Consider the following 17,041-nt stretch of genomic DNA (forward strand, 5'->3'; position numbering starts at 1 on the left):
TACATAGAGTTCGTATAACAATCCTATTTGATCCTTCAATGCTGTAGCTGCCATGTCACTGAATGTTGTTGGTGTTCCTGTCAGCCCAAATGGCATCCTACGATAACAGTCGTATCCGCGTCCTTCGGTGTAGAAGGCAAGGTATGGTTGTGTGTCTTCATCTACGGGTATCGCATAGAACCCTGCTGCGAAGTCGATGATACTGATCCATCGATGTCCAGACAAGTGTTGCTGCTTGGCTTGGATGTCTCCTTGAGGTACCAGTGGGATCTGACTGGCCTTGTTGATCTCTGCGAAGTTTTGGCAAATGTGCCACTTCGGACCAGTCTGGGTAGGGGCAGGTTCTGCTATTGCTGGAGGTCGTGGAGGTAGGTCATCGCATATGGGAAGTCCATGTTGCTCGCACTGATTGTTGACCCTATGCCACAACTCCTCGATTGGAATGTTGGCCGCGCTGTGTGCCTTCTGTGCCAGCACTGTTGGTGCGGATGCCTTGACCTCTTCTGGGGGAATTCTACGAATAATCCCCGCCGATTCCATTTCGTTAAGTCTTGCGTAGAGATATTCATGTTGCAGGGCATTAACGGTCTTTGGTTAGTCTTCGTTGAAAATGTTGCACCTGCGGGAAATGTGAGCTTGAATGTCTTAAAGTCCACCAGGAATACTTCCTTAACTGTGAGTGCGAATGTATCTGTGTGCTGCACTATGAACCCTCTTACTCTCTCTCTCTGTTCTTCTGTCAGGTCTTCACCCACTGTCACCAACTTTAAGATCTCCTTTACGCGTACCGTGTTGAAGGGGTTGGTGTGCTGTGTATAGATTCCTCGGCTATCTTCACTGGGTAGGGGGAATTCAGGCACCTCGCTGACTTCGTTGTCTGAGGGTGTCGTCTCCATGAACAACACCGGGGTGCAGGGTGAATTATGGTGAGCATTAGGCGAATTCATTGGCGTTAGCGTTGGTTTACGGTCTGCCAGTATGATATGCGCTCCTGCCTGAGAGAGCTGGTCTGAAAGTTCAGTGATGGCCGTCCTACCAGTGTCCGTGTTGTATCCAAATATGTACTGTTCGTTAGTCTGTATGAGTGGTGAGGGAAAGGAGTCTGGTGATGGAATGTCTGGTGGAATCGTGACAATCATCACGTGAGGGCTGGTTGCCTTAGCCGTAGGTTCTTTGCTTTTGAGTTCTTCTGAGACCGTAGCTCTTTGACTGATGGGACGTTTGGACCGAGCTGCAGGTGTGCCGAATATATTCGGGATGACTATGGGACCGGGACTGAGTGGATTCGTGCTTGGGAGGGAGATTATGTCGTTGGCGTAGTCATGGACTGCACGGAGTTGCTGTAACAACGGTTTGCCGATTAGGACTTTCCACGATCCTCCACTTGGAAACACTTCAAAAGTGACTACAGTTCTCGCCGTTCTCCATTTGACTTCCCCTGACCAAACACCGAGGGATGGCACTAATGATCCGTCGGCCATGCGAAGGACATGTGTTGATGGCAGAAGCTTGCCAATTCTTCTGGAAGCTGTGTGATAGGCTTCTGCATTGATCACATTGATCATCACTCCGTCATCGACGTGTGCGTGAAAACCAGATGAGCTGCCATCTTCTCCATACATGTTGACTTGTGTCATGAACGGCTGGCCTTCTGCCTGCGCCGTTCATGACTCGACTGAATACAAATCAATGGGTTCAATTCTATCGGAAGGTATAATGTGTACAACCGAATCCGTTGTAGAACTAAGGAAACTGGAATCTGGGAACGTTGAGACTATATCAAGAGAGGCCGCGCTCATGTCACTTGGGACAGAAGTATCAAAGGTACTAGGGTTTTCTAATAGGGTGAAAGTATCAGACAATGTGGGTTCTAACAAGGCAGGAGACGATGAAACGGAAGGGGACTTAATACATATTTTGGAGTTGTCAACGGCAGTAACTATATGTTCAGCGTTGTCATCTCTGGCTGACGATATAGGCGAGGATACTTCTGAGACTAGTTCTGAATCGAGGAGCGTCGATGTTGCGGGTGACATCTGTGAAATGAATCCGGATGATATCTCTGGTGAGGGAGCGTGATGATATTCTTCTATATATGCTGAAACGGGGGTGGATGAGACTGGTGTTGCTATGTTCAACGTCTCTTCGGATGGGACTACTGGGCTACCCCTCAATGCTGTAGTCCCATCTCGTTTCCCGGATATTCATAATGCTGCTCCATGTACATAGCCGGGTAGGCATTGTACATTCCTCCTGGATTGTAGTAGTTCATAGGTGGCATTGCTACATACTGCACTGCAGTGGATGGGGTAACTGGCGGGTTTTTGTCATATCCCGTATTCCAGACTTACATCCGACAATATTCCCACGCCTCATCCGGACCTTCGGACGCCCTATCCATGTCTCCAGTCCTCTATCCATCTGGATCCCTGCACCTCTGCACATCCACATCCACATCCACATCCACATCCCTTTACCTCCATACCTCAGCTAGCCTGCATCAGTCATCCTTTGTCCCATCACCCTAATGTCATATCCCATATATCCACGCGTCTCATCCGGACGTCCGGTCCGATCCGATCCGATCCGATATACGATAAGCTTCCTAATTCAATTCCTGTGCATATAACGTTAACACAGCCTATTCCTCTATTCGGTATTCCTTGTCCTCGGTATCTCGGTTATACTTACTACCGGTATGCTTACTTATCCGTTAACCTATGCTTCATTTCCGACTCGCGCTTGATAACTTTGCTTATGCTTCATACATAGCCTCGGACGCTTGCTTACTGATCTTTCCATTATTTCCTTAGTATATAAACTCTTGTATATGTCCTGTAGTTCCTCAGTCTGAATATCATATTAGTCCTCGCACTAGATCTCACTCTAAGTCCTCACATCAGTTCTAGTCTATCGACTTAGTCAATATCCATCTGGGGCCTAGGGAGAAATTCCCTAGGCCAGAGCTCCGCTTATCCGCTCATCTGATCCTCCGAAGTTTCCGGACATTCGTCCGAAACTTTCCCGTGGTCCTCCGGACCTATTCTGCTTCGGACTTTGTCCTTGCAGCCTTTCCTCTGTTTGCTTCTACTTAGGACGTGTCCTAAGTAGCCATTACATGTATCCATATCAGGACAAAACCTCATTGTAATTTCCGGAAGTTCCTCCGGAACTTTCCCGCACTCATCCGGAAAGTCCTTCCGAACTTTCCCGCGCATCGGACGTCCTTCGGACATCATTCTGAAATTAAGGGCACATACTCGGGTAAGGGGCGCAGCGCACAAGCTGAAGCCAAGCCCCTCGGAATAAGTCCTACCCTTTGTGCACGGTCTTAACAGTTTTGCCCTCTGATGGCATGTCCCACCATTTGGTCTCCTGTGGTACGGTCAGTTGATGGGGACAATTGGCAGCTTGGTGCGATGGTGTGGTTACCAGTCCGCACGTGAAACATTCCCGTGACCATAAAGGCGCTGAACCTGGTCTCAATGGGTAAGGGCATCCTGTGTGAGGCATGGCGTCTGTGCCGTGCTTATCATGCCATTCCTTCACCTGTTGGTTGTACGCTGCTCGACCTGTTTCCGAGTCTTGGTGGTGCTGGAGCATGGAATATTGTGCTGCTATGCGGACGCGATCTACGGCGTTTGCACGAGATGGAGTTTGTTGGAATGGTTGGTAATGGTAGAACAAATTGGTGCTGGGTACTGCTCCTGTCGTCGTGAATGGATTCTGCCCGGGTGTTATTGGCTGAGGCTGATACATAGGTACCTGGTATGGTATCATGGAGACGAGGTTCGGCTGACTCTGACTGGCAGGTTGCTGTACCGTCATGGCAGGTGCTTGCATCAATGGAATGGTGGTTGCGTTGCTGAATGGGTGAGGGTACGGTCTGTATGCCGGCGGGTTTGTCGAGTAGGGACGTGTTGACGGTGCTTGCTGCTGAGGCTGTAGTCTAGCCTTTAGCTGCGCAATATCTTCTCTCATAGTCCATTCTTTGGCTGCTCGTAGTCTTGCTCTAGCAAGCTGGTTGATAGGTACGTTGTTAACCCCTGCGAGGAATGCTGCCCAGTCAGTGTACATGTCCGATAGGTAGTCGCACAACAGGTCCGGCATCCCATCAAGGACCACGTCCAAAAATTGGCAGTTATTGTCTCCAAAACTCTGCACTAGCCATTGAACTTGTCTTGCCCACCTCACATGTCCCCACTCTTGCCCTTTCTCATCATCTAGCATTGTCCCAATCTCCGCTTCTTTCAACACTACTGCCTTCAGTCGTTCCTTCTTCAGGTCGGATCATGTGGCTGTCTGAGCCGGTGTTAGCGTTGTATACCATGCCTCCGCTAAACTGCCTGGGGCACATTTTCGACGGAACTGTTCAACCTTCTGTACGTCATTCCATGCTGCAGGTAGGCTGAGATCAAGCTGGCACATCCATTCATTGGGCTCTTCTCCACCAACATAGTCTCCTCGTAGTAGCGGTAGTACTGGTACTGTCGCCATGGGTGGTTGATATGTGTTCTGAGGGAATGTAGTGGTGACTTGAACTTGAGGTTGGCTGCTTGCTGGCAGTTTTCTGGCTATGTACTTGCTATGTATGTGTCTTATGCTGGGTCTGATCGCTGGCCCGAGCTCTTCTGGGGGGGAGGCGATGTGGACTATCAGTGAGGAATCAGACACTCGTCTGCGAGGGCTGAACAGAATATTGGGAGTGTCTGGCAAAAGCCTACGTAGCCTTGCAATGTCTTCTAAAGTAAGAGCCATGATGAGAATGTGTGACACGAAGAATCTAAGAAACAGAAACTAGTAAAAAATGAAGAGAAAACGGAGACAAGAAAAAAAAAGAGGAAAAGCGAATCTAAACTGTTTTTGTGGAGTCTCGAGACGGTGAGGCACAAGGTGCACTCGCTCTAGTCACCAGGTGAGTCGGTACGACGAACGGGTGACAAGCAAACACAAGGACACTGCTCGTGGTTGGAGTGCAAACTACAAGCCCCTCCGACACCTCTACTGCCCTAAGACCTCTGACACCTCCTGCTCTCCTGCCTCTGACCTAGCCTCTGCATAACCCCTACCGACACAATGTCTTTGCATAAGTATTTGTATTCGATGTATGTGAGAATGAGCGTGTTGTTGTACTCGCCCGTGACTTGGGTGGGTGACATTATGGATGTACAGAGCTATTGAGATGCAGTGTGGTTAGTGTGTGAGGGCGCTCGACAATAATGAAATTACCTTGCACTATATGCCAAAAGCGCTTTCCTTGATGCAGGAAGCTTGTATTTGCACCTGAACACCTTGTTTTTAGTGCATATATCATACCAAAAATGTGCACACATACACATTTGTTCCTTTGTTGAACTGCTGATAGCCTGCTTGTTGAAGCCGGGAGGTGCGTCAACGACACTTGCATTTGCATTCTCAACGAGTCATTTGCTGATGATATCCACAGTGAACCCTTGGCTGTTCTTCAAGTTTGCAATTGTGTCTTTGATGCGGCCTGGAGTGCTGTGGTTGCATGTGAATAAGATGATAGGCGGGTAGTTCATGAACTATGGGAAGAAGTTATAAGTGATAAGTACGTGTTTGTGTGTTACTCACTCACTGTGTTAAACAAACTGATGGATGCAAGGCAGGTAAGCATGCAAAGCATATTAGATACCAGAGGTGTGGGTATACCAGGGTTCTGTATGCTCTCTTCACTCATCATGGACACAAATGCGATAGGGGGTTGTACGATGCCTGAAATCAAGACCTTGTGGATATTGCTGTCAATTGCGATCACGATTGTGACTGAACAAAAGATTGAGAATGAACAACAGTTCAAGGGGTATGAACACCTTGTCTCTTTCTGCTGCGTTATGGACTTACCACCTTGTAAATTCGCCTGTGAACTTGGTTTTTCTAGTATGAGTGGTGTGGATTCTCTGACTGCGTGTCCAGGACAGAGTAGGTGGTGGAATCAAATGGAGGGGTGGACATGGTGGACTAGTTGGATATCCCATGTGTGAGAGCGCCTGAGGTAGTCCCAGAGCCAGAATGCTGGACCAGGACTATGGATAGCATCAGTGTCAGCATTTGCCCACAAGTCATGAGTAGCAAACCTACGCTATCTCTTACTCTGGAGCATAAAACCTTGCTACAGAAAGCTTGGCCCAAATACCCAAGGTCATGTAGCCGGGTCATGAGAGGGCAAAGCAGAGCCAGAGAGCAGAAGTGTAGACTGTGAGGAAAGAGCAGTTGTTGTTGAGGATGCCAGCCCAGCCAATTACGGAAGTAACTGAGATGAGGGCCGCAGTGGCTGTGAAGAGAATGAGTTCCTGTCAGTTGCCTACATGATAGTTTACATCTATGGAGAGTGGGGGAGAGCAAGCCAGAAGAGAACTTGTTGGGTAGATAATTGACTGAAAGGGAGGTCCTTTGTGCTCTCTGTGTGGTGGAGATGGGGGGCAGAAGAAAAATCATCAGTGGTGAAGAGGGGAGCAGGGGGACCAATGGGAAGCTGCATGTCTGCAAGGATCAGCCTGGTAGAAGGTGCGAGTGAATACGCTGAGTGAGCGTGAGAAGAGGAGGGTCAGTGGTGGCTAGGGAAGTGATTAGCATGTCTAGTGAGGGCAAATTAGCATGATGTATATAACAAGACAAGATGTTTTGAATGAAAGGTTTCTCAATTACATAATGATCAGCAGTTTTCTTGAGCAACTATGAGCAAATGCTAGACCTGAGGCCTGAAGCTTTGAAGCTTTGAAGCTTTGAAGGCCTGACACGCGGAAGCAGTACTACGCTACAAACAATGCACGACATGTCACATTTCATCATTAAAATGCATGACTTACATGTCACTCATCTCCTCAAGGATGTCTACAATGTATGATGTCTGCTAAAACCTTAGTGCACACTCCCCATCTCGGCCTCACTGATACTAAGATCTTCTTCACTTACTCCACCCCCAGACTCTCCAACACCAGCACTCTGTTCACTCCCTCCAGCAACCCTACTCCTGGCACTTCCAGGGCTTTTAGTGCTTCCTCCTACTCATCCGGACTTCGGCTTTTCACTCTTTCACTCCCTCTGCTCATTAATACAATGCGTAATGCTGCCAGCCCTCGCCCGTGGTGTAGAATGTCATACTTGGACAGGTTTGGCCGAAGTCAACATGGAAGTTGTGGAGAGTGGCCTTTGCTCGCAGGAGGGAGGATGTGACTGGGCTGTAGGTATTCATGCCCAGGTGCATTGTGTATTTTTTCCACTTGTGCATACTGACAAGCAAAATGTCAAAGAATGTGTCACTGATCCTTTAACAGGCCGTGAGTGTGTTGGTCCTATGTCAAGCTCAAGCCTCGCTGACCAGATGTGTTCCTGATCCCTTCACAGTATGTCAGTGTGTTGATCCTTTGTCGTGCTCGAGCCTTAATCGTCGAACACGTCACTGATTTCTTGACAGTCTGTCAGTGCGTTGATCCTCTGCCGAGCTTGAGCCTTGCTCACCGAACATGTCACTGATCCCTTGACAGACTGAGTGTGTTGATCCTCTGTCAAGCTTGCTGATCGAACACGTCATTGATCCCTTAACAGGACGTGAGTGTCTTGATCGTCTGTCAAGCTTGAGCCCTGCTGTTCAAACGTGTCCTTGATCTCTTGTGAGTGTACTAATCCTTTGTTGGACTCGAGCCTCGCTGACAGAACACATCGCTAATCCCTTGACACCACCCCAAACCCTCATACGGGGTGCGAGCCAATGGTCCATAATTATACCAATGTCCAATACAATTCTAGTCAATAGTATATAGCATGTACTGTCTACATTGGGCACTGCCCCAAGAAGACAAAAAATAGGATTAAAAAAAAAAAAACCCTTGACAGGCTGTGAGTGTCTTGATCCTCTGTTGAGCTCGAGCCTCGCTGTTCGAACACGTCCTTGATTCATTGACAGCTTGTGAGTGTGCTGATCCTCTGTCAGGCTCGAGCCTCGCTGACAGAACATGTCACTATTCCATTGACAGGCTGTGAATGTCTTGATCCTCTGTTGAGCTCAATCCTTGCTGATCAAGTGTCTTGATCCTCTGTCAGGCTGAAATCTCCATCAATTTTTACCTGCAATCCTCAGGGTTCCAGAGAGCAATCCGCACAAGAAGCTGCTGTCATTGCATGCATTGAAGGAGGTCTGAAAACTAGTCTTTTGTGTCAGTTTGTGTTCTAAAAACCTGTCTAGGTGGTCACGCATTGCTCACATGGGCAACTCGAAGGCATTGCAGAATAGCTCTGGGCACCCCTCTTTCAATACTTGGAGGATGCACAAGACAGTACACGCAATGTTGCGATTGCCTGTCTGGGCAAACTTACTACAACACATCCCTCGCAATATCTCCCGCACCTTCACTCTTGCATCCATGACAAGAACCCTGCAGCATGCGCCACTGTCATATCTGCCATCCGACATATGCTTGTGGAGTCATCACCATCATACAACAAACTTTTGGCATCGCTCATCATGGACTTCTTGGATTTAATCCACGACCAGGATTTGGTACGCCAGTTGCTCTAATCAATTTGAATTTCCTGACACGAATTGCACAGAATGTCTGCTGCCTTGCACTGTCCGCTCTCAACTCTGCAGCAAGAACAAAGCCCCACCTCATCCGTGATCACCTTCTGACTCTGCTCCTGAGCCTCTATGTGGAGATGAAAGTCAACCCTGATCTCATCAGTACGGTCCAAATGGGACCCTGGACACACAAAGTCATCGGCAGCCTCAACGTGCACAAGACCACATCGAAGACACTGTACACCCTTGTAAGCTTTTTCCACACCCGTGTCCTCCCCTCATTCATGTACTTCTAGCTTGATATCTGCATAACTCAACTCGACCTGTTGATCTTCCTCTCACACTTGCTTGCAGCCATCAGCGATCCGTCAGACAAGATCAAAGTGATTGGGCGCATGCTCCTCATGTGGCTGTCAGCATCTCTGACAACATCCATTGCACTTTCACAGCACCTCGGCGAACTTACACCCCCTCTTGAATTGACGATGCGCCATCACTAAAGACGCAGTGAAGCAGGACATCGAACACAAGGCAGAGCTACGGAGGACCACAATGTGTGGTGTTGCTACCCCTAGCAAGATTGACAGTGCAGGCAGCGCGCCCAAGTTCGACGCCTTTGTGGAAGAATGTCATATCCCGCGTTCCGGGTCCAGACCTATCACACTCATCATTTCTGGATTTCCGGATCTGGCCGACTTCTATGTATCGTCCGGATCCGACCCGCATCTAACTTCCGTGCCTTATCCCTTTGGTATTTCCTCTATCAGTTAGTACACTTTATTTTCCGTCCCTTATTCATTTCCATCTTCATTTTACTAAGTTCCGATAGACTAGTGTTAGTCGTCCCATATGTTTTCTCCATAGCTTTACATAGCCTCGCACTGCACTTACTGTTCTCCGTTATGTCCTCAGTAGTATATAAACCCTGTACAGTCTCTGTAGTTTCCTTAGTTCGAATATCATCTTAGACTCTGCTCATTCTCTCCTCCGTCCGACTTGAGTTTCTCTCTTGTCGACCTCCGCTCATCTTAGGATTGATTCCTATAGACTCGTCACCTCCGCCTCTACCTTTGGTAGTCCTCCGCTGTTTCCTTTCTAGTTCGGACTTCATCCGGATTAGTCTTATCTCTTGTTCCCGAATGTCCGCCGGAATTCCCACGCATCGGACATCGGACTCCGGACATTGCCCGACGCCCTCCGGACATCGTCCGGTAACCTTCGGACATCGTTCGACAGCCTTCGGAAGTTAGGGGCACGTACTCGGGTAAGGGGTGCAGCGCACGAGCTGAAGCCAAGCCCTTCGGATCCGACCCTTGAGCACGTTCTTAACACCCTGCTGCATCAATGCACAAATGATAAAGTGTAGTTCTGAAGGAGATAACTGACATTCAACCATTGCAGAGAGAATTGGAGTTTGCTGCTTGTTGTTGATCCTACAGGCAGATTTCCCACGTGCAGGAATGTAACTAATTTACTTTCCCACCTCCCTGCCACAGTGGCCACCTATGTCTCATCACATAGGGGAACATGCAATCTGTGGTTCTTCCAATCTGGCATATCTATTATTGCATGCACAGGTGTTTCACCTATCATATATATCCATTCAAGGCTTACCCATTACAGAAAAAGGCCCACCTACTTACAGCACCATTCCCATCAACTCTCCCACTGTCAAACAATCCTCTATTGAAGTTTAGGAGCACAATGGTATGTCCTTTTATCCTTTGTTGTGTCATAGCAGCTGACTAAAGTGGTGTAGGAGACATCAGTGAGGATGTCAGTGGAGACTTCCCTGAATCCAGCCTGGAGAAATAAAACATATGCCAATCAGTTCAAGACCAAGGTGCTTTCCATTAAAATTGCGCTTACATGCCTGTCATTTAATAGGCCAAATTTAGTTTCATTCATCTTAGGGTGTAGACCTTGCAACTATGGGCCAGTGTGATGTTGTGCAAGCAAGCATGGACATTGAGGTGCGAGTGCTTAGTACAACAGAAGTTGCGGTCAAATGGAAGGATCTGGATGAAGCAGACAGTAACAATTTGCTTAGCGTATTGGAGGCAAGGAAAATGTATGAGAAAGGAAAGGGATGGCTTAATGCACCAAACTTTCTGTGGTAAGAGTATGCTGAACTTCCTGGAACTTTGCCTGAGAACACGTTTGAGGCGAAATCAGCAAAGCTCTTCAACATGGTGTGTTCCTTGCCTTGAAATATTTGTATTGTTAATTAAGGTTTTGTAAAGGTCATCCTTAAATGGTCTTTTTTATTCTATGGATGTCTGTGGACCCTTGGGTTCAACTTGGCTGTGCTCAAACATGAGACCCTTGATGGCAGGAGGATCCTCGAGTTTTGGGGGTGTGAGCTCCATCCCTGCCATCGATAGATCAATGAGAGGAGGAAGTGCTGATTCGGGGGGTGACATGGAAGGAGGGACTGGTTGATGAAGCAACAAGGATGTTGCATTGGCAGGGGGGTCCGGAAGTGGAAATGATGGGTGCCGGAGGAAGATTTCTCATTGAAGACCTTCATGGAGGCATTGCAGGGTGTCAATCTTACCATCCTGCTCCGCCACACGAGCCTCGAGAATTGCAATTTGAGCTGCACCATCCTGAATAGCCATTGCCATGGGCACATCAAGTGCCGAATGAGAAACTCCGGAGGTTGATGATGGAACTCCTACAAGTGGAAAATGAGGTCAAATGGTCATAGAAAATTCAAGTGACATACGAGCTGATGCAAGTGTAGGCGCCTTGATGGCAGTGATGGTCTTGCTGCACCTGTCCCTGTAGAATTAATGTATCATTTACTACAATTATAAGGGAAGTCTGATGGACTGATATATCAGTACAAGAACAAAAACATAGAAAATCTCACTTTTGACATTTCTAATGTTTTTCAGCATCTTACTCTTGCATAAATAACCAGCCCTGCTCATATATTACAAGTAGTACATTCACACAGATATTCTGTGCCAAGGATCAGCCCTACATAGGGCGCAAATTTGATATCTGATGTATAGGAGGTATTTCTACTGATAAGAAGCCTACATAGTAATCAAGCTTGTGATAAGTGATCAGATACCTGTTATACCTCTCATATATGTCCCAGATGATATATTTGAAGTTTTAGAAAGATCCATGAAGGACTGACTGAATGACAAGTAAAATGACATATCTGTGAAAAGTAACAATTGACATATTTTTACACAAAGTCACATTTATATATGGTACAGGTCAAATATATCATTCAAAATATGTAGGATATATGGTGGACTACTAAAGGAACCTATACTACATACTGCCCTAAGATTAGAGGTGTGTGGAAGTAACATGGTGTATATCTGGATTGACCCAGCATTAAAGTCCTACTACTGTCCAACTGATCATTTTCGATGTTTTGGGTCTTTGAACTTTCCCACACTCGATTTCTTATCTATTTCACTTCCTCAGCACTCGATTGTTTTGTAAATTTAGGTATATGATAGTGAATATATTTTAAATCTACTCCAGGTGTCTGATTATTAAATTTCGATGTTTTGAAAGTATGGGCTCCTTATAAGTAGAAATAGCAAGTATCCACACTAGCTCAAAACTCCGGCCTATTTTGAGCTGATCCTTATCATACAAAGGAGCATCATTTCGGTTGTTCCCAGCCCAGTCGCTCATATTCTTCAGTTGTTTCCTGGACACACCTGGAACATGGTTCCGGACCACATCTTTTCATCCCACCTATGTGAGTTTCATGATGTCGCAGATCCGGGAGATCCATCCCGGATTGTATCTGACTATGATACTCCATGGTGGATGAGACAAACTGCAATCCCGAATGAACCATGACAATTGGATTAGGTAATGACTTGCTGTATCTTTCACTACCAGCATTGGCTAGTAAGAATTTTATTCCATTTCCATGATTCATGACTAATCTGTTCTAGGGTGGTGTTGAGAATGATGGTCTCACTCTTCCAGAGCAGGTGGATCAAACCTCAGTTCCAGTACTGATGGGACTGAGGTGGATTAGAGAACACCTCCTGATATTGCTTGAGGAGCAACAGGAGGGCATCCGTGATATGATGGCAGAGATGCAGATGTATGCCACCATCCTAGACAGATTGAAGATAGGCAGAGGAGAGTGGCCCTAGTCACTGAGTTCAGAATTTTGAAGTCCATGTTCCATACATGATATAATGAGTATTGAAAATCACATACCAACTTCCAAATATCTATTTATGTTCTATGATTCAGGAATCGGGTGTCAGGGACTCGGTATTCAGAACAGTGTCGAGTCCTAAGTGCACTGTTCTGAATACCGAGTCCCTGACGCCCAAATCACGGATCACGAACCATGAAACACGAAACACTGACACATGCAATCTCTAATGTTCCGGATACCCTGACACCTGACACAGTTGCTGACCTCTGGGTCGCTGAACCTCGAACCCCAAAATTTGGGACTCGGGACCCGGGCTTCCAGGTCTCGGTATTCAGAACAAAGTATTGAATTCCGAGTCACGAGTCCCAAACCCTGAAACCCGTGGAGTCCACAATGTCGGGGTTCAGGGTTCTGTCAAATGTGTACAGCAATCACAAATGTTACTAATTCAAGCATATTTATACATCTTCTCCCAGTCTCAAATATCGAGTGCTGAGTTCTGGGTTTTGGGACTCAGTACCCCGGCACTCGGGACTCCCATATGTCAAGTCCTGAGTTCCAATTATTGAATACCGAGGCTCGCATCCAAAATATTGAGTCCCATATATCACTTCGCAAATGCTCAAAATTGAGTATTGAGGTCCGGATAACCATTGGTACATGGTATTCATTTGTTGGAATGTATATAGGTCACAATACTTGCTCTTTGTTTGATCTTTCACACGCTGTATGGACCATCCACACTAGCCCATCCACATGATGGAACCCCAGCATAAATGTGAACAGAATCCCTCATATACCATGCCCAAGCAATCCAATCCCCTTCCACATCATAAACCCCATGTCTCACAATCCTTCCAAAAAACGCAATCATACAGCTGGAATTGTACTTGAACTCCAGCTGAAGGCTTGGCATTGTCATCCGAGCATTAGAATAGTTCCTCACGGTGGTGAGAATGTCAAAGCATTCAGCAATGGACAAATGGTCTCGATGATTGAGGGTTTCCCAATTGGAAATGATGGAGAGGGTGTTAAACACAGATGCCCAGTACTGCAGGGCCTCCAGCATCTGTTGCAGATCCTTGCTTACTGCTTTATTTCTGAGGTTTGACAAGGTTCATAACCCTGCCCAGTACTGCTCAGGATGCATGACCCTGAGTGCCGTGGATGTGATGGCTGCTGGCCTTGCAATGGCTTTGAGGATATTCTCACAGGAAGGTCCCTTCAATGATGCAGATACCTCCGGATCAGACACATTCTTTGGGATTGGTGAGTATGACTGCCGGAATTACCATCTCATCAGATCCTACCTTGTGTCCCTGTTGAAACCATGCCAGAGATAAATTGATGCATCCAGGAGTTGTGCTAACATTGTCCGAGCCCCATTTGAACCACTTTTGATTAGTTCGCCAATTGCCATCAGCTCTTACACTTTTTTCGAGGCTTGGAGGGGGCAAATTGGTGGCCTCCCTGATTTCCTTCTGTAGGTTCCATTTAATATTTAATATCCATTGAGTAACAATGTATATTACACACCTGGGTGGTGTCGGTCAGGGCGTCTGGGAGGTACCATGCGATGATGGCACCGGATGTATCGAGAATTGTGGCAGGTTCGTCAACCAACCTTTTGCCTTCATGGCCAGGAGGACACCTCTCAAGCAACCTAGCCTCTCTCTGTTCATTATGCCCGGTGTCCTTCGGGGATTAACTAAATTATGTGTTGAGTCCTGGGTCCCAGAACTCAGAACTCGGAACTTGGAGAATTTTGGTGGCCAGAAGTGGGTGTCTCATAAGGCAACACAAGCCTCACACTCCAGATTCCACATTCTGCAAGACAACCTGTGCACCATCAAAGGCCATGTCAAGAGATCACCTGCTGCTCCGGGAACTCAGTAACTTTGATTTATTACCTCCTCTGATTTGGTTGATGTACAACTACCTCAGCTCCGTCATGTCTACAATTATGATACACATGGGCCCACCCGTCTATATTTTATACCACCCTCGGCCCACCCGTCTAATACAATATCCCATACAACACCCTTGGCCCACCCGTCTAATGAAATATTTTATAAAACACTCTCGGCCCACCTGTCTAATTAATATGTGTCTGGGCCCACCTGTGAATGTGATAATAAGTACCTACCCATCTATCTCATACACATCTACCTTAATACACCCATCTGCATAATATCCAACTACCTTGGCCCACCCATCTACCAAATATCCATGTACATCGGCCCACTCATCTACTCTATATATTCCCTGCATGGGCCCACCCGCCTCCATCAGGAATAATTTCCCTCCCAGCCCATCTGTCATAGTTGAGGATATTTTTATCATGGGCCCATGGTCCGCTGGCCCATATCATATGGGATATTATGCACGTCTGTTCCCTCGTATTATACAGAGATAGGTCACTGTAATATGTGTCCTTTGACGCCCTCTTCCCTTGTCTTGACTTTTGTTCCCTCTTCTGACCCTTCCACTTTTCCTATTTCTCTTGACTGCTCTTCTCTTCTCGCCCTCCCTTGACTCTTGACTTTCACTTTCACTCTTGTGACTTTTCCGCTTGTCTTCCTTTCACTTTCGTCTATCCTCTTGGTTCCTTGATTTCATCTTCTCTTTCACCCTTGACTTACTCCCTGGCTTGGAATATCATTAGGCCAAGCACTATGGCCTCAGTTTCATGGGTCGTACAAGACAACCTTCAAGTTCAGGGCTACTTATTTATCTCAGTAGATGTTTGTTTCATCTTACATGCTTGGAAAAACTTGCCAGAAAATTCAGCCACTGAGATCATCATCCATTATTGTTAGCTGAGGCCATGAAATATCACAAAAAAAGAATGTATGTGAGACATGATGGTATATGTTTGCCTTAGTGAGGTTTTGCCATCAAGGTGGACCTCATTAATGAATGATTTGGTTTGACTTTGACGAAAGAAAAACTATTGATTATGAAATTGCGGTAGGAATGTTGCTAGGACTGGTTAGTTATGAGAGGATCAGTAGAGTATAATTATAAACTCTCAACACTTCTTTAATGTGAGCATAATATGTGATTGACGTTGTTGTAATTTTGGGATTCGTGTGAGATCCATTGCAGATATCAGATAGCTTGTTCTGTAGTGATGCAAATTTGTCACCCCATGTTTTTACAGTTTGCAATGAGGTGTATATGTACCTCTTGAATAGTGGACACTATGTTGTATATTCTACATAGAAAGATCGTAATATATGTGTAAGTTGTGTTGTATGAGATTTATACAGAACTTGATTATAAGCCTCTCTCAGTTCCCTCCAGGCTTGTTGTATCCCTACATCTCACTGTTTTTTGCTCTTGATGAGCAAGAGTTTCTTCCTCCTGGTAGGATATATAATTTAAACACCCTGTTTCAGATTGTGTAACAAAACAGATATATACATGTATTGCATTGATATTATGGAAGAAGTCTCAAATGGGTGGTTGTGTGCATATACCACTTACTGAGCACTCTAGCGTCCAAATCAGATATCAGTGCTTTGAATTACACTGATCATTGCTTTTTCTATGGTATTTTACATCTCCTTTGTTGATATATAGTCTCTCTTCTTCTCATACTCAAGATGTTCGATATCTTGGTCTGGATGACCTAATTTCACATATTATATTGATTAGATACCTCCAAGTCCTCCATAAATGTCCACTGAAAATTCACAGTTCACCTCAAATGATTCAGATGTTTCTTGTGCCTTCTGTCTTCTTACCTCTGTCTGATCCATTGTAGTTGACAATCGTCACTCAGACTTCTTTTCTGACTTGCTTTACATGCATCTTCACATACTCGAGATATAATGGTGACTTCATCTTCCTTAATCAAACAATATATTTTGCCACAGGTGTGGTGATGTATGTTATTAAGACCAGAACGAAATATATGTAACTGATATGTAACTAGACATATGTGCAAGGAGGGAGAACAGACAATGCAAGTTCCTTTTAGGCAGAATACTGAGTTACTTATCTGGAGCAAAGACTGTGCAGCTATTGTATGTTCTGGTTGAATTTCTGCCTCTTCAAGCGGAATTGTGATGTTGAGACAACTGAACACATATAGTACATGTGATACAAACAGTATGTATGATTGATTCCCTAATGACATAGACTTTCACTAGCTACAATAGTCCATAATTCTACATGTATCAATCAATCCAATAGCATCAAATCTATCACCTCTGGCTCTTTTTTGGCTCTGGTTTGTTAGTGCATACATCAAAGACCAGATGACTTTGTGGTTCTCAGAGGAACCTACAAATAGATTTAGTAAAATGTCGCAGTAATACAAGAAAGTACATGAAACTTACACA

At 45.8% G+C, this 17,041-nt stretch overlaps 7 protein-coding genes across 7 annotated transcripts; 1 reads left to right on the plus strand and 6 right to left on the minus strand.

Annotated features, from left to right (window-relative positions):
- Window positions 1-1,301: 1,301 nt before the first annotated feature.
- Window positions 1,302-1,646, minus strand: HD556DRAFT_1214677 (uncharacterized protein; the record flags this gene model as incomplete). The annotated part of the gene is made up of 1 exon (XM_041296652.1): window positions 1,302-1,646. A coding segment is annotated over one exon (345 nt), but the record flags the coding sequence as incomplete, so codon positions are not given.
- Window positions 1,647-3,312: 1,666 nt separating this feature from the next.
- On the minus strand, window positions 3,313-4,230 carry HD556DRAFT_1436345 (uncharacterized protein; the record flags this gene model as incomplete). The annotated part of the gene is made up of 1 exon (XM_041305559.1): window positions 3,313-4,230. The coding sequence occupies one exon, from the start codon at window positions 4,228-4,230 to the stop codon at window positions 3,313-3,315; it is 918 nt and encodes a 305-aa protein (XP_041166846.1).
- A 60-nt stretch (window positions 4,231-4,290) lies between these two features.
- On the minus strand, window positions 4,291-5,159 carry HD556DRAFT_1302866 (uncharacterized protein; the record flags this gene model as incomplete). The annotated part of the gene is made up of 2 exons (XM_041299556.1): window positions 4,291-4,797; window positions 5,070-5,159. The coding sequence occupies 2 exons, from the start codon at window positions 5,157-5,159 to the stop codon at window positions 4,291-4,293; spliced, it is 597 nt and encodes a 198-aa protein (XP_041166847.1).
- A 264-nt stretch (window positions 5,160-5,423) lies between these two features.
- HD556DRAFT_1302867 (uncharacterized protein) lies at window positions 5,424-6,180 on the minus strand (the record flags this gene model as incomplete). The annotated part of the gene is made up of 5 exons (XM_041299557.1): window positions 5,424-5,546; window positions 5,600-5,787; window positions 5,866-5,925; window positions 5,975-6,047; window positions 6,103-6,180. 5 exons carry the CDS (start codon window positions 6,178-6,180, stop codon window positions 5,424-5,426), a joined length of 522 nt encoding a protein of 173 aa, XP_041166848.1.
- Window positions 6,181-8,485: 2,305 nt separating this feature from the next.
- On the plus strand, window positions 8,486-9,039 carry HD556DRAFT_1468447 (TATA-binding protein interacting-domain-containing protein; the record flags this gene model as incomplete). The annotated part of the gene is made up of 3 exons (XM_041308407.1): window positions 8,486-8,521; window positions 8,572-8,787; window positions 8,836-9,039. The coding sequence occupies 3 exons, from the start codon at window positions 8,486-8,488 to the stop codon at window positions 9,037-9,039; spliced, it is 456 nt and encodes a 151-aa protein (XP_041166849.1).
- Window positions 9,040-10,803: 1,764 nt separating this feature from the next.
- Window positions 10,804-11,679, minus strand: HD556DRAFT_1302869 (uncharacterized protein; the record flags this gene model as incomplete). The annotated part of the gene is made up of 5 exons (XM_041299558.1): window positions 10,804-10,910; window positions 11,097-11,216; window positions 11,268-11,323; window positions 11,500-11,548; window positions 11,622-11,679. 5 exons carry the CDS (start codon window positions 11,677-11,679, stop codon window positions 10,804-10,806), a joined length of 390 nt encoding a protein of 129 aa, XP_041166850.1.
- A 2,130-nt stretch (window positions 11,680-13,809) lies between these two features.
- HD556DRAFT_1302870 (uncharacterized protein) lies at window positions 13,810-15,014 on the minus strand (the record flags this gene model as incomplete). The annotated part of the gene is made up of 5 exons (XM_041299559.1): window positions 13,810-13,950; window positions 14,003-14,173; window positions 14,229-14,366; window positions 14,632-14,647; window positions 14,839-15,014. 5 exons carry the CDS (start codon window positions 15,012-15,014, stop codon window positions 13,810-13,812), a joined length of 642 nt encoding a protein of 213 aa, XP_041166851.1.
- Between the last annotated feature and the right edge of the window lie 2,027 nt (window positions 15,015-17,041).

The sequence above is a fragment of the Suillus plorans genome (assembly GCF_016647745.1).
Source record: "Suillus plorans strain S12 chromosome Unknown HD556scaffold_2, whole genome shotgun sequence".
NCBI classification, from domain to species: Eukaryota; Fungi; Basidiomycota; class Agaricomycetes; order Boletales; family Suillaceae; genus Suillus; species Suillus plorans.